Source organism: Salmo salar, chromosome ssa03 (genome assembly GCF_905237065.1).
Source record: "Salmo salar chromosome ssa03, Ssal_v3.1, whole genome shotgun sequence".
Lineage (NCBI taxonomy): Eukaryota > Metazoa > Chordata > Actinopteri > Salmoniformes > Salmonidae > Salmo > Salmo salar.
The window spans coordinates 4,662,746-4,677,272 of NC_059444.1; the positions used below are offsets into that span (position 1 = coordinate 4,662,746).

Genomic DNA, 14,527 nt, shown 5'->3' on the forward strand with positions numbered 1-14,527 from the left:
GTGGTAAATTGCCACGTGCCATTTTGGCCGCCCAGAGTGGCTCGCTTGGGAGTTCTGGCAGCATGTTCGATGATGCGTCAAGAATTCAGCATAGCAAGTTTGTATGAAGGTCTGGTTATTAAATGGGTAAATAGGTTAATCCATTCTCTTTCATGAATGTATTCACAGGTAAATAGTAAATATGCTCTAAACCACTCTGGTGACAAAATAACTTCGCTGCCCTGCTTCCAATCGTCCACATGGCTGGGAGAACCTATTCAAATAAGTAAATACATTTCGAAAATGTTTTTTAAAAAAAAACAATGTATGATTAGCTAACTAGCAACAGTGCAGGCTAACTCAAATGAGCTGCTAAATGAGCTAGCTATCTAGCCAACTTTACATACTGTATAGATAGCTAGCTAAGTGAATAACATTTTTACGAGCTACCTTACTTTATATTAGCTAGCTAATCTTGATGTATTTATCACTGTAAAAAAAGCTAACTCAAAATACATTTGCAGGTAGCTAGCTAACAGCGATGGAGGAGGGTGAAAGAATAGCAGCACCAACTGTCAAAGAGGAGGCTATTCTGGATACTTTTGTGTAGTTCCTGTCCCTATAAGTGAGGACGGAGATAATAGTAACATAATATTCAGTGTGGTGTAATTTGACTATAATGAAGTCAGTTTCTTGTGAGGTTTTCTGTCCTCCAATAAAGAGGGCTACGAAAGCCAGTCTACATATGAAGAGGTCCCAAATGAAGAGAAGTGGTTCTCAGTCCTGGTCCTGGGGACTCAATCCACAATGACCTGGTGATGTAAAAGTCTAATAATGACACTATTTTCCATATTCCTACACATACAGTTGAAGTCAGAAGTTTACTTACACTTAGGTTGGAGTCATTAAAACTCGTTTTTCAACCACTCCACAAATGTCTTGTTGACAAACTATAGTTTTAGCAAGTCGGTTAGGACATCTACTTTGTGCATGACACAAGTAATTTTTCCAACAATTGTTTACAGACAGATTATTTCACTTAGCATTCACTGTATCACAATTCCAGTGGGTCAGAAGTTTACATACATTAAGGTGACTATGCCTTTAAACAGCTTGGAACATTTTCTGAAAATGTCATGGCTTTAGACATTTCTGATAGGTTAATTGACATCATTTGAGTCAATTGGAGGTGTACCTGTGGATGTATTTCAAGGCCCATCTTCAAACTCAGTGCCTCTTTGCTTGACATCATGGGAAAATCAAAAGAAATCATCCTAGACCTCAGAAAAACAATTGTAGACCTCCACAAGTCTGGTTCATCCATGGGAGCAATTTCCAAACGCCTGAAGGTGCCACGTTCATCTGTACAAACAATAGTACACAAGTATAAACACCATGGGACCACACAGCCATCATACGGCTCAGAAAGGAGATGCTTTCTGTCTCCTAGAGATGAACGTACTTTGGTGAAAAAAGTGCAAGTCAATCCCAGAACAGCAAAGGACCTTGTGAAGATGCTGGAGGAAACGGGTACAAAAGTATCTATATCCACAGTAAAACGAGTCCTATATTGACATAACCTGAAAGTCCGCTCAGCAAGGAAGAAGCCACTGCTCCAAAACCGCCATAAAAAAGCGAGTCTACAGTTTGCAACTGCAGATGGGGACAAAGATTGTACTTTTTGGAGAAATGTCCTCTGGTCTGATTAAACAAAAACATAACTTTTTGGCCATAATGACCATTGTTATGTTTGGGGGAAAATGGGGGAGGCTTGCAAGCCGAAGAACACCATCCCTACCGTGAAGCATGGGGGTGGCAGCATCATGTTGTGGGGGTGCCTTGCTGCAGGAGGGACTGATGCACTTAACAAAATAGATGGCATCATGAGAGAGGAAATTTATGTGGATATATTGAAGCAACATCTCAAGACATCAGTCAGGAAGTTAAAGCTTGGTCGCAAATGGCCCCAAGCATACTTCCAAAGTTGTGGCAAAATGGCTTAAGGACAACAAAGTCAAGGTATTGGAGTGGCCATCAAAGCCCTGACCTCAATCCTATAGAAAATGTGTGGGCAGAACTGAAAAAGAGTGTGTGGGCAGAACTGAAAAAGCGTGTGTGAGCAAGGAGGCCTACAAACCTGACTCAGTTACACCAGCTCTGTCAGGAGGAATGGGCCAAAATTCACCCAACTTATTGTAGGAAGCTTGTGGAGGGCTACCCGACACATTTGACCCAAGTTAAACAATTTAAAGGCAATGCTACCAAATACTAATTGAGTGTATGTAAACTTCTGACCCACTGGGAATGTGATGAAAGAAATAAAAGCTGAAATAAATCATTCTCTCTTCTATTATTCTGACATTTCACATTCTTAAAATAAAGTGGTGATCCTAACTGACCTAAGACAGGGAATTGTTACTAGGATTAAATGTCAGGAATTGTGAAAAACTGAGTTTAAATGTATTTGGCTAAGGTGTATATAAACTTCCGACTTCAACTGTACCTTGTAACTGGAGATTCCTTCAAAACGATTGCCTACAGTTACCGTGTAGGGCACTGAAAGGTTGGGTGACCAGGGCCATCTGGGACTGCCTCCTGGGGGAATTCAGGTGTGTGAAGGCTACCTGTGTCCTGTATAACTTCCTGAGGATGACCAAGAGGACCAGGAGGGGCTCTGCAGCTCGTTCCTGTGTGCCAGAGGAGAGGTCTGCTGCTCTCCAGGATGTTTCAAGGATGGGGTCCAACAACGCAGCATGGGAGGCAATCTATGGGAGATCTTCAGCTCTTACTTCTTCAAAGAGGGTGCTGTTCCCTTGCAACACCGTAGACTACACGTTTTAAGGTAATCTACAGTTGTGGCCAAAAGTTTTGAGAAAGACACAAAAATGAATTTTCACAAAGTCTGCTGCCTCAGTTTGTGTGATGGCAATTTGCATATACTCCAGAATGTTATGAAGAGTGATCAGATGAATTGCAATTAATTGCAAAGTCCCTCTTTGCCATGCAAATGAACTGAATCCCCCCGAAACATTTCCACTGCATTTCAGCCCTGCCACAAAAGGACCAGCTGACATCATGTCAGTGATTCTCTCGTTAACACAGGTGTGAGTGTTGACGAGGACAATGCTGGAGATCACTCTGTCATGCTGAATGAGTTCGAATAACAGACTGGAAGCTTTAAAAGGAGGGTGGTGCTTGGAATCATTGTTCTTCCTCTGTCAACCATGGTTACCTGCAAGGAAACATGTGCCGTCATTGCTTTGCACAAAAATGGCTTCACAGGCAAGGATATAAGATTGCACCTAAATCAACCATTTATCGGATCATCAAGAACTTCAAGGAGAGCGGTTCAATTGTTGTGAAGAAGGCTTCAGGGCGCCCAAGAAAGTCCAGCAAGCGCCAGGACCGTCTCCTAAAGTTGATTCAGCTGCAGGATCGGGGCACCACCAGTACAGAGCTTGCTCAGGAATGGCAGCAGGCAGGTGTGAGTGCATCTGCACGCACAGTGAGGCGAAGACTTTTGGAGGATGGCCTGGTGTCAAGAAGGGCACCAAAGAAGCCACTTCTCTCCAGGAAAAACATCAGGGACAGACTGATATTCTGCAAAAGGTACAGGGATTGGACTGCTGAGGACTGGGGTAAAGTCATTCTCTCTGATGAATCCCCTTTCTGATTGTTTGGGGCAGCCGGAAAAAAGCTTGTCCGGAGAAGACAAGGTGAGCTCTACCATCAGTCCTGTGTCATGCCAACAGTAAAGCATCCTGAGACCATTCATGTGTGGGGTTGCTTCTCAGCCAAGGGAGTGGGCTCACTCACAATTTTGCCTAAGAACACAGCCATGAATAAAGAATGGTACCAACACATCCTCTGAGAGCAACTTCTCCCAACCATCCAGGAACAGTTTGGGGACGAACAATGCAGCATGATGGAGCACCTTGCCATAAGGCAAAAGTGATAACTAAGTGGCTCGGGGAACAAAACATCGATATTTTGGGTCCATGGCCAGGAAACTCCCCAGATCTTAATCCCATTGAGAACTTGTGGTCAATCCTCAAGAGGCGGATGGACAAACAAAAACCCACAAATTCTGACATACTCCAAGCATTGATTATGCAAGAATGGGCTGCCATCAGACAGGATGTGGCCCAGAAGTTAATTGACAGCATGCCAGGGCGGATTGCAGAGGTCTTGAAAAAGAAGGGTCAACACTGTAAATATTGACTCTTTGCATCAACTTCATGTAATTGTCAATAAAAGCCTTTGACACTTATGAAATGCTTGTAATTATACTTCAGTATTCCATAGTAACATCTGACAAAAATATCTAAAGACACTGAAGCAGCAAACTTTGTGGAAATTAATATTTGTGTCATTCTCAAAACTTTTGGCCACAACTGTACACTATGCACAACCAAATGCTCTTTTAAAGAGCCATTCACATTGCAATAAGAGTATTCTTCCATTTACATAGTTAAGTCAACTACAGATATTCAATTCACAGTTACTCTCCCTTTGATTTCTACTTCTCAGGTGAGGGTGCTGTTTAGGTAAGGGTGTGATGTCTGTACAAAAACAAAACAGGCTATTTTAAGTCACCCATATTGCAAACATTTAGAACAATTAGACACCCTATAACCTACGTATCAATCTGATTGATGGATTGTGTTGTGCAGTAAACAGGCTCAGGTGTATAACTGTGGCTCCTTCCACCTTCAAAGAGGGCCAACCATGGAGAATAGTGAGACACTTCATTATTTATATTTAAATAACTACGCTATATTGTTTGTCCTCATGTCTGCATGTTTTTCAGCATAAATTACACACTCAGTGTGGACACCAGGGGAGGCCACACGCTCAGATTCCTGTTAAACATTGTATCTCTACTTTATTTTCTCAATAACAGTCTCTCCTTCACTTCATCCCCCCCCTTCTCCCTAAATCCACTTGGTTATATCAGCTGTGTTGGTGAACCCGCATCTGAACTGGCTGACATATAGAGAGCACAGCATGATCAGAGGTGAGAGGTCATTTTGTCGGGTCAACAGGAAGTATTATTAAAGAGATGTTTTACATTGAAATGCAGACAGAGATGTAGTAATCCCAGAGTTAATGATCCCAGGTCAGTTTTGCATTTCACCTCCTGATGATTATGATGACTGACCGTGTTAGAATAAAAAAAAAACAAGGCTTAATCATGCTCTCTCTCTCTCTATCCATCTGTCACTCGTCTGCAGGTATGTTTTGATGTGAGAGAGGAAGCCAGTCCCGTCATCGCCACCTCACCCACTCTTAAGATAACCTTCGGGCCGACTGGGAGCCCAAGGCTGGTTAGGAGACACCACCAGAGACGCTATTAGGGTAGAACTGTGATTCATTAATGATATGCTGCCTTCCCTGCTCCTTTGTTCTTACCTCTTTCCCTTTGTCGCCACCTCCTCTTTCTTCCTATGTTTTTATAATGCACACCAGATGTGCATTAAAGTACAGATTTAACTTGTATTTATATAATATTACAATTATAATATTTATAATCCATGTATTATGTATTTATAACACCTGGGATAATGAACTTCTTTCAATAAAGCGTTTTACATTCTTCACTGGTTGAAATTAAGTCTATCATTTGAGTAAATACTACACCTATCCTGTATTTATCAGATCAATGCAGATGAAGGAAATTAGATATTGAGATGAACTGGTTTTACAGTATTTACATGATGCACAGGAAGTGTAGTGTACTGTTATTTAAATTCTGTTTCTGTACATATGAATTACAAATCAGCCTTTAACTAGTTAAATCCAGTTTCTAGTCTATTAGTTACAATGTGTAACCATTGCTGTCCCAGGACCAAGATTGGTAAACACTGCTGAAGTGTATAATTGTAATACATACATGCAGACACAGCATCATTCAAAGACTGGAATTTGATACTCCTGGTATTGGACATGACTGAAAAATAATCTCAAAGACATTCATACCTAAACTGCACCTTTATTTGCCAAGGTAGAGTACATGATCAGTGAATATATTAAATGTACAGGCTACAATGTGGGGAATCTCATGCATGGTAATAACTACATGTATATACGACTTGCACCCTTGGTACAACATGATATTGTATTCTACTCAATCCATAGGCCTCATTCGTGTCATTCAGACTGTTTTGAAGTTGATACAACCAGCTATGATAGCTGAGGTTCTGAACTAATATTTATACCAAACGTTTTAGGGTCCCATACACACATCGGCTACACATCCATAAGTGTAACCGATGTGAAATGGCTAGTTAGTTAGCGGTGGTGCGCGCTAATAGCGTTTCAGTCGGTGACGTCACTCGCTCTGAGACCTGAAGTAGTTGTTCCCCTTTGCTCTGCAAGGGCCGCGGCTTTTGTGGCGCGATGGGTAACGATGCTTCGTGGGGTGTCAGTTGTTGATGTGTGCAGAGGGTCCCTGGTTCGAGCCCAGGTTGGGGCGAAGAGAGGGACGGAACCTACACTGTTACATAGGCATACAGGTATTTTAATCCACCACTGCAAGAAAATAGTTAGCTAGCTACGTTACTTCAACTGCATTGCATGGCAAATATCAGCAAGGCAAGCTTAAAAAATTGCACATTCAATTTGCAGTAAATGATTTAGCTAGCTAGATTCTTTACATCCACTGTTTCAGAAGATGACAGCCTGGTTTGTTGGTTGTCCCTAAAACATTAAACAACCAGAATTACATTTTAATACTCATGTCACAATGCCCACAAAGCTAGCCAGGTAGCTGGCTAATGTTAGCTAGTCTGCTAGCTTGCTAAATATGGATTTTCGTAAATTAACTTTAACACCAAGAAAATGCATAATTGTTTGTCTCTACAATAACTAACATATTCCTGTCCACTGTACTTTTTTTGGGGCAAGATTCGTTATAAGGTTATAATCACCTACATTTGTTTCCGTCCTAGTATTTTTGTCAGCCATCTTTGTTGAAGAAAGTCTCCAGCCTTGGGTCGCATAGCGTCAAATTCGTCACGGGAACCACTCGATATGATTGGTTATCGTCAAGGGAACCACTCGATATGATTGGTCATCGTCACGGGAACCACTCGATATGATTGGTCATCGCCCAGTGGTCGCCGCTGGTGATTTACATAAAGTTGGAAAATGTTTTCACCGCTTCACACGCCACGTTCGCGCCGCCTAACGGTCCTCCATCCGCACCGCTTTCCTTCGGTTGAAAATGGTCCACACCGGGCATTACTCAAGAAAGCAAAAAAATAGACCATGTTTGTATGCGGCTTTATTAACTCAATTCTTTATTATTATTTTTTTTTTTTTACATTGTTTGCAAACTGATATGTGACACATATTAATGCCACAATAACATGGAAAACAGGCCAATATATATATATTTTAGCTAAACAGGAGACCCACCTGCCCTGAATGATACATCGCCAGATTAAATACCAACTTTTATAAACGGGACACTGATCCTGTAGAGGTTATATACCAACTTTTATAAACAACGATAACACTGCCATGTAGATCAGAGACTTGCTGTCGAAAAACCACATTAGTGTCCGACTTTCGGCTGTTACAGATTCACCCATCCCCGACTTCAACCCTCGACTTTCGTCAACAGTCAGTTGCTTTTTCGCCTTACCACTCAAACGCGTCCTATGCGTCCAACTAACTGACGGACCAAGCTCCTGGACTACTCGGGATGGGAAAATGTACAGTGTGTCTTTAAGCCGCCCAACCGCTTGTAGATGTGTGTTTGCTGTGGCAGAGAAACGGACGCCCAGACCGCTGCAGTCCACAGTATTATTATTATTATTAACGGTACAGTTCCATCCTGAACCGGAGAGGAAAGTGACGGCGTTGCTTTCAGAGGAGATTACAGCAGTCAATCAAAAACAAAAGTCCCAAACTATTGTAACTCTGTTGCGGTGAGTGTTTTAAAAAAAAAAAATCTAATTTTGACTCCATGTGGCGTTACTTGATGAATCGGTGTTGTGCGGACGAGGAAACGGTTTAGGTGTTCTAGGTATGCGTTTTAACCCTTGGAATGAACGATGAGAAGAAGGTATGTTAGGCGGTGCAGTGTCATTAACGCAATGACTATAACTTTGTGCTTTTCACAATGGTCTTCTCCTCTTTCCATTGTGAGAAATTAAAGGGCAAGGCAAATGTCACCCTAATATTCTCTCATTTGGGGAACATACATCTTCTACTAACGGCTCAGGCTGCTTCAGTGTATCTGTAATAATAGAAACACACAAAAAAAAAAAAACCACAGCTGAGACATTTTTATTCATTACATCAAATGGGAGTTTACATTATTGTCAATATGTTGTAACCAAACAGGATTTCATAACAATACTGTTTGAGTTATTGATTTGATAGAACTTTTATCTTTCCGTAATTGGCCTATAAAAGTTCTCGTCAGTTTTGCTGTCTTGCCATAGAGAATGTAAATCCTCTGCGTTATTCACAGCTGAACCTGACTGTTCTGTGTGTATCTGCAGTGGTGGAGAAAAGTATTCAGTTGTCATACTTGAGTAAAAGTAAAGATACCTTTTAATAGAAAATGACTCAAGTAAAAGTTAAAGTCACCCAGTAAAATGCTACTTGATTAAAAGTCGAAAAGTAGTTGGTTTTAAATATACTGAAGTATCTAAAGTATAAATCATTTCAAAGTCCTTATATTTCGCAAACCAGACAGCATCATTTTCTCGTTTTATTTTATTTTACGGAAAGCCATGGGGACACTCCAACACTCAGACATCATTTACAAACAAAGCATTTAGTGAGTCAGTAGGGATGACCAGGGATGTTCTCTGTTTAGTGAGTCCTCCAGATCAGAGGCAGTAGGGATGACCAGGGATGTTCTCTGTTTAGTGAGTCCTCCAGATCAGAGGCAGTAGGGACGACCAGGGATGTTCTCTGTTTAGTGAGTCCTCCAGATCAGAGGCAGTAGGGATGACCAGGGATGTTCTCTGTTTAGTGAGTCCTCCAGATCAGAGGCAGTAGGGACGACCAGGGATGTTCTCTGTTTAGTGAGTCCTCCAGATCAGAGGCAGTAGGGATGACCAGGGATGTTCTCTGTTTAGTGAGTCCTCCAGATCAGAGGCAGTAGGGACGACCAGGGATGTTCTCTGTTTAGTGAGTCCTCCAGATCAGAGGCAGTAGGGACGACCAGGGATGTTCTCTGTTTAGTGAGTCCTCCAGATCAGAGGCAGTAGGGACGACCAGGGATGTTCTCTGTTTAGTGAGTCCTCCAGATCAGAGGCAGTAGGGATGACCAGGGATGTTCTCTGTTTAGTGAGTCCTCCAGATCAGAGGCAGTAGGGATGACCAGGGATGTTCTCTGTTTAGTGAGTCCTCCAGATCAGAGGCAGTAGGGATGACCAGGGATGTTCTCTGTTTAGTGAGTCCTCCAGATCAGAGGCAGTATGGATGACCAGGGATGTTCTCTGTTTAGTGCATCAATTGGACCATTATCCTGTGAAAATGTAACGAGTAAAAAGTACATTATTTATTTCTTTAGGAATGTAATGAAGTATCTACACACACACACACACACACACACACACACACACACACACACACACACACACACACACACACACACACACACACACACACACACACACATCCGACTAACACTATTCTGTCTTGTGTGTTGAGTCAGGTGGACAGACAGACGCTGCGTTGCTGTGTGTTGAGCCGACCATCAGGATGAGGCCTGGTCAAGTGTGTGCCCTGTTCTCAGCTTCCTCTACCCTCCTCTTCCTCCTGGTCCTATCAGGACCTTCTCAGACCAGCGCCTGTAACAAGGCCCTCTGCGCCTCCGACGTCAGCAAGTGTCTCATACAGGTGAGAAGTGTGTGTGTCTCTGTGTGTGTGTGTGTGTGTGTGTGTGTGTGTGTGTGTGTGTGTGTGTGTGTGTGTGTGTGTGTGTGTGTGTGTGTGTGTGTGTCTGTGTGTGTGTGTGTGCCATATCTTGGTGATGTGTAGAAGAGGGTAATATGAACACTTGTGATGTCATCAATCCAGCCAACCTTTTTTTGAACGCGTACAGACTCATGACCAAACACTATCTTTGTATTACTAGTGTGTGTGTGTCTTCTATATTTTTATCCTATTAGTGGATTTAACAGATGTTGCACCTTCACTTTTCCCTCCACTAGTTTGTTCATGGGGTTATCCAGTTGCATTATGTGCCTTTACAAAATACAGTGGGGGTAAAAAAGTAAAAAAGACTCCCCCTGGTGGCCGGACCCGGTATTGGAAAGCCAGGAGCTGCAACCAAGCTCTAGCATTTCACCGGGGTTGAAAGACCCTGAGTATACGGTGGGAAGAAAAAGTTTGAACCCTTTGGAATTACCTGGATTTCTACATAAATTGGTCATAAAATTTGATCTGATCTTCATCTAAGTCACAATAATAGACAAACACAGTCTGTTTAAACAAATAACACACAAACAATTATACGTTTTCATGTCTTTATTGAACACACCGTGTAAACATTCACAGTGCAGGGTGGGAAAAGTATGTGAACCCCTGGATTTAATAACAGGTTGACCCTCCTTTGGCAAAAATAACCTCAACCAAACGTTTTCTATAGTTGCGGATCAGACCTGCACAACGGTCAGGAGGAATTTTGGACCGTTCCTCTTTACAAAACTGTTTCAGTTCAGCAATATTCTTGGGATGTCTGGTGTGAACTGCTCTCTTGAGGTCAGGCTACAGCATCTCAATCAGGTTGAGGTCAGGACTCTGACTGGGCCACTCCAGAAGGTGTTGAGCTTCAATTGGCAGACAGATACCTTTACATTCTCCTGCAAAATGTCTTGATAAAATTGGAATTCATTTTTCCGTTGACGATAGCAAGCTGTCCAGGCCCTGAGGCAGCAAAGTAGCCCCAAACCATGATGCTCCCTCCACCATACTTTACAGTTGGGATGAGGTTTTGATGTTGCTGTGATGTGCCTTTTTTTCTCCACACAGTGTTGTGTGTTCCTTCCAAACAACTCAACTGTAGTTTCATCTGTCAACAGAATATTTTGCCAGTAGCGCTGTGGAACATCCAGGTGCTCTTTTGCAAACTTCAGACTTGCAGCAATGGTTTTTTTGGACAGCAGTGGCTTCTTCCGTGGTGTCCTCCCATGAACACCATTCTTGTTTAGTGTTTTACGTATTGTAGACTCGTCAACAGAGATGTTAGCATGTTCCAGAGATTTCTGTAAGTCTTTAGCTGACACTCTAGGATTCTTCTTAACCTCATTGAGAATTCTGCACTGTGTTCTTGCAGTCATCTTTGCAGGACGGCCACTCCTAGGGAGAGGAGCAACAGTGCTGAACTTTCTCCATTTATAGACAATTTGTCTTACCGTGGACTGACTTTTAGAGATACTTTTGTAAACCTTTCCAGCTTAATGCAGGGCAACAATTCTTAATTCTAGGTCTTCTGAGATCTCTTTTCTTTGAGGCTTGGTTCACATCAGGCAATGCTTCTTGTGAATCGCAAACTCAAATTTTGTGAGTGTTTTTTTAATGGGACAGGGCAGCTCCAACCAAAATCTCCAATCTCGTCTCATTGATTAGACTCCAGGTTATTTGACTCCTGACTCCAATTAGCTTTTGGAGAAGTCATTAGCCTAGGGGTTCACATACTTTTTCCAACCTATACTGTGAATGTTTAAATGATATATTCAATATAGACAAGAAAAATACAATAATTTGTGTTATTAATTTAAGCAGATTGTGTTTGTCTTTTGTTGTGACTTAGATGAATATCAGATCAAATTTTATGTCAACTTTATGCAGAAATTCAGGTAATTCCAAAGGGTTCACATACTTTTTCTTGCCACTGTAATTCCACAGTGTTTACATTATTCTGTACCATAAAAAACAACAGCTATGCACTCTTAGGAAATAAGCTGCTCTCTAGAACCTAAAAGGGTTCTTCGACTTTCCCCATAGGAGAACCATTTAAAGAACCCTTTTTGGTTCCGGGTAGAACCCTTTTTGGTTCCGGGTAGAACCCTTTTTGGTTCCGGGTAGAACCCTTTTTGGTTCCGGGTAGAACCCTTTTTGGTTCCAGGTAGAACCCTTTCCACAGAGGGTTCCACATGGAACCCAAAAGGGTTTTAACCTTTTTTGGTTCTAGGTAATCATTTGCTATGGCAGGGCTCTCCAACCCTGTTCCTGGAGAGATACCCTCCTGTAAGTTTTAATGCTAACCCTCCTGTAGGTTTTAATGCCAACCCTCCTGTAGGTTTTAATGCCAACCCTCCTGTAGGTTTTAATGCTAACCCTCCTGTAGGTTTTAATGCTAACCCTCCTGTAGGTTTTAATGCTAACCCTCCTGTAGGTTTTAATGCTAACCCTCCTGTAGGTTTTAATGCTAACCCTCCTGTAGGTTTTAATGCTAACCCTCCTGTAGGTTTTAATGCCAACCCTCCTGTAGGTTTTTGCTCCAACCACAGTGCTAAAACTAACCTTATTCATCTTATCAACCAGCTAATTATTGGAATCGGGTGTGCTAGATTAGGGTTGGAGTGACCCTACAGGAAGGTAGCTCTCCAGGAACAGGGTTGGAGACCCCTGTCCGATTAGGACAGCCGAAGAACCATGAAAATAGAGACGACCTCTTCTCCCTGGCTTGTTGTAAGAATCTAAAGTGCAGAATCCAGATGCATTCCTGTGATAATCTGAACAAAATGTTGAACCGCTTCCCAGAACTTGTCAGTAATATAGAGGGTTGTTATCTTACACACTATGCTCGTCGGATGTGGCAGAGCTTGCAAGCTATCACAGATTACAAAGGGAAACCCAGCCACGAACTGCCCAGTGACGCGAGCCTACCAGACAAGCTTAATGCCTTCTATGTTCGCTTCGAGGTAATCAATACTGAACCATGCATGAGAACACCAGCTGTTCCGGACGACTCTGTGATTTCACTCTCCGTAGCCAATGTGAGTAAGACCTTTTTTAACAGGTTAACATTCTGCCTCTGGTGTAACAATCTGTAGCTGCAGTTCTCTGTACTACTACAGCCAGAAACACACTCCGACACGCTACACTGTTCACACTGCATTTGTTTTCTATGTTTACTTTTACCATATAACATTCTTGTTGAATAGCCTTTTCTCTTTTTGAGTTACCATTAAATATTGTCTTAGGATATATCAGAATGTTTAACATCTGTTTGATGCTACAGAGCCCATACAGCATATATAAATATATAATGTGAATCCATAAAGGCAGACAACTTTCAAAGATTGATAGAAAAGGTCCATGTTTATTTCACGGTGGCTGTACATGGGGGTTTGTGCAGAGCCACACTGGCTGCGTTTTACACAGGCAGCCCAAACGGATCTGATTTGTCAAAAATCTAGCTAGCTAACTTGCTTAGTCAAGCTAAACTAGCATGCTAGCTAATGTTACGTTACCTCTAATTGAGAATCTTCCGTTTGTTGTAAAAGGGGAAAAAAATGATATGGTTTCGCTTCACTTCTCAGCTGTCGTCAAAATGACGTCAGGCAGTAGACATGGATGAAGGTCTGTGATGGTAGGGTCAGTGCAGCAATGTTAGACAGGCTGTTAGACAGGCTGTTAGACAGGCTGTATCTGAGCACCAGAGTGGTATTGATTACTCGGTGTACCATTATTCCTGTGGGTTTTACACATCACCGTCTTGTCACTGTTGAGATGCACATGTCACGTCCACAAAGATCAACGCTGTATTGGGTTTTCAATGTTAAGCTGTTGCAAGATACCATGTTCTGTGAAAAGTTTGTGTATTGGTAGAAGCAGTGGAGGGCTACAATGGGGAACTTTTAGTCATTGAGGCAATAGTGGGAGGTTGGGAAGGCCTATGTATGTATGTGTGTATGTGTGTGTGTGTGTGTATGTGTGTGTTGTTGTCAACAGTTTACTGCTCTGTCCGCTATTATGATGATAGAAAATGTCAGAGCACTTCAGCAGGATATTTTTTTACATTTTTACATTTTTAGTCATTTAGCAGACGCTCTTATCCAGAGCGACTTACAGTAGTGAATGCATACATTTCATACATTTTTTTCCTGTGCTGGCCCCCGTGGGAATCGAACCCACAACCCTGGCGTTGCAAACACCATGCTCTACCAACTGAGCTACAGGTAAGGATATAAATGTCTTGTCAACGTGCTGTGCTTTCCTTATTGCCAAAGAAGGGGATTTGGCTCTTTTGAAAAATCTGCCAACCTGTAGCATTGTTGTGTGCAGAATATAAGATCACATCTAAGTGTCTCTAACAGGTTAAAGGTAGTATCTACAGTAAGTGTCTAACAGGTTAAAGGTCACATCTAAGTGTCTCTCTAACAAGAATATCTGGGGCTGTTGGTCCACAAGGACCAATCATAATGCATGTATTTTGTTGTATGCAAAGTGTCAGTTGTGAATGTTGGCCTGTTTTCTGTGGATCAGGACAAGGCTTTTGATCAGGTAGACGACCAGTATTTGTTGGAAACGATAAAAGATTTGGGGTTTGGGGATTTTACTATATGGTGAAGGT

General features: G+C 42.1%; 1 protein-coding gene and 1 long non-coding RNA gene across 3 annotated transcripts in view; one reads left to right on the forward strand and one right to left on the reverse strand.

The window, feature by feature from the left end:
• Window positions 1-5,955: 5,955 nt before the first annotated feature.
• Window positions 5,956-6,979, reverse strand: LOC123741595 (uncharacterized). The gene is made up of 2 exons (XR_006769044.1): window positions 6,913-6,979; window positions 5,956-6,678 (listed from the first exon to the last, which is right to left on the reverse strand). It is a non-coding gene; the product is annotated as an uncharacterized lncRNA (long non-coding RNA).
• Window positions 6,413-14,527, forward strand: part of LOC106596679 (twisted gastrulation protein homolog 1-A) — a 52,706-nt gene continuing 44,591 nt past the window's right edge. The window contains exons 1-2 of one of the 2 annotated variants that reach the window (XM_045714425.1): window positions 6,413-6,494; window positions 9,659-9,843. In XM_045714425.1, the coding sequence (XP_045570381.1) occupies window positions 9,706-9,843 (138 nt within the window). In that variant the 5' untranslated portion in view covers window positions 6,413-6,494; window positions 9,659-9,705. Of the gene's footprint in view, window positions 6,495-7,373; window positions 7,914-9,658; window positions 9,844-14,527 lie in introns of those variants that run through there. The other variant, XM_045714424.1, reaches the window with a different exon arrangement.